This window comes from Pinus tabuliformis, chromosome 2_1, assembly GCF_031772625.1.
Source record: "Pinus tabuliformis cultivar Carrire ecotype Pingquan chromosome 2_1, CPIR1, whole genome shotgun sequence".
Taxonomy (NCBI): domain Eukaryota; kingdom Viridiplantae; phylum Streptophyta; class Pinopsida; order Pinales; family Pinaceae; genus Pinus; species Pinus tabuliformis.
This window is the reverse complement of record NC_142299.1, coordinates 28558230-28560276: the sequence shown is the minus strand read 5'-3', so window position 1 is coordinate 28560276 and position 2047 is coordinate 28558230. Positions and strand designations below refer to the sequence as shown.

The 2047-nt window shown below is 42.4% G+C and overlaps 1 protein-coding gene across 1 annotated transcript; it reads left to right on the top strand.

Annotated features, from left to right (window-relative positions):
- Nucleotides 1-242: 242 nt before the first annotated feature.
- Nucleotides 243-1277, top strand: LOC149198623 (uncharacterized). The gene has a single exon (XM_089400316.1). It carries the CDS (start codon nt 243-245, stop codon nt 1275-1277), a length of 1035 nt encoding a protein of 344 aa, XP_089256442.1.
- Nucleotides 1278-2047: the final 770 nt, after the last annotated feature.

Here is a 2047-nt window from a genome sequence, read left to right as displayed (position 1 = left end):
ATCCCTGGATTGGATGCAATGAAGCTTTTGCCTTATCGCCCGGGCTCCTTCGCCATCTTGAGTCCAAAAATATCACCTCATTAAATCAGGTGGCAAGAGATGGGTAGTTCTCCATCTGGGGTCAGGTTTGGAAGGATGATGAAGAATTAGGGCTAAACATTAGATGGAAGAACGAATGGACAGGTTTCACAAAAGAATTAAAAAGATCCAATGTAAGGATAAGGGAGGAACCTGATAGGTTAATGTGGGCTCACAACAAATCGGGGGGTTACACACCAAAGGAGGGCTACTCTTATCTTTTGGGAAAGAAAGGATGGGGCAACCCGGATTGGTGGTCCAAAGCATTATGGAAACTTAAAAGCCCAGCAAAATCAAAGCTCTTCATATGGTGTATTTTAAAAAAGAAGGCTCCAACATGGGAAATCCTTCAATCCAGGTTTCTTGTTGGTCCAGGGCGTTGCCCCCTGTGCAAGGATAATGAGGAAACTTTAAATCATCTCTTCATCTCCTGCCTTTTCTCCCAGAAGATTTGGGAGGAGGTCTCGGGGCTTCTCAAGATTACAGCACATTGGGGAAATGAGCCGCTTGCTGAATCATGGAGGAAATGGTGGTACACATACACTGAAGGGAATTTGAGGAACCTGCCAATTATTTTCTGCTGGGGAGTGTGGCTTGCGAGAAATAAAAGTTTGTTCCAAGACCAAATTACACCGCCCTCTGCCATTGCTTCTAACATCGCTGCCATATATCTTTCTCTGCCTCCCCCTGAAGCAAAGAAAACCAGAACAATTCAAAACAATCTCATAATCCAGGAGGATATCCCAAGTGGTTTTTTTGATGGAGCCTCTCAAAATAACCGGGCCGGCGCAGGCATGAGCATTCACATCAACTCAGAACACATTCTAAAAGCCTCAGTTGGGTTGGGATCAGGAACAAACAATTTTGCAGAACTCTCCTCATTGCGCCTACTTCTCTGCTGGCTTCTTCACAAACACATCACCTCAATTCAGTTATTTGGGGACTCTCTAAACGTTATAAATTGGATCAATGGTTTAGCTGCTTGCCAAAATCAAATTTTAATGACTATTGTTGAAGAGATTTTACACCTGAAGACTCTCTTTAACAGGTTCTCATTATGTCATATCTACAGGGAAAGGAACGAAGAAGCCGATCAGCTATCTAAGGCAGGTTTACTACAGGATCCGGACAGCTGGGAGATAGAAGAAAATTTTCAGGGGCAGTCAGTCAGATCGAACCAGCCTCCTTATGATCAGTAGCACAAACAACAGTCATCTTGTTCCGCCCCTTTTTTGTCGGCACTTTTCCAGCTCTATCCTTTATTGCTGTTCACATACTTGTACATATATCTATTTTGCTGTCCTCAAACTCTCGGCTACTACTTTCGGGGATATTACTGATCTCCATTTTTGAAATTTCAAATTTTGGTTTTGTTTCACAGTGCTGGAGGTCACTTTTCACTCTGTTTTTACAGGAGTTGTTTTCCAATATGGAGACTCCAAAAATTTTGTAACTACTGTATTAATTGGTTTCATTTCCTCATCTTGGAGGAAGACTGTCTCAGGTTTCAATCCGAAAAATAGCTCCCCGCGGGTCGAGCTGTATCTGCTCTTTTAAGCCCTGTGCGGCTTATGAACTACTGGAACAAAACTTTTTTTCTCTAATAAAAAGTTGCTTTTTTCCCCGGAAAAAAAAACAAAACTGCAAAATGCCTTGAAGCAAAAATACCTATAATAGAATTTGTTTTTGCTCTAACTTGAAAACCATGCATCCATTTGAAAAACCGTTTCACAGGGAATTGTATAGGGATGATGGCAACATGCTCGAGCAGTTTCAGGCCATTCCGGTGCACGGTTTCCAAGAAATTAGCCTCCATCACCATCAGCCATTTTTGCATTTTCTCCATATCCGTGCGTCCATTTCAAAACCTGTTTCATGGGGAGATGCACATGGGTGATAGTAGCCTACCCAAGCAGTTTCAGCCAATTCTGATGCACGGTTTCTGAGGAATTGATCTCTGAAATCTTCA

Coding starts and splice junctions, on each gene's coding strand:
- LOC149198623 (XM_089400316.1), top strand. CDS start 243: ATGTGGGCTCACAACAAATCGGGGGGTTACACACCAAAGGAGGGCTAC.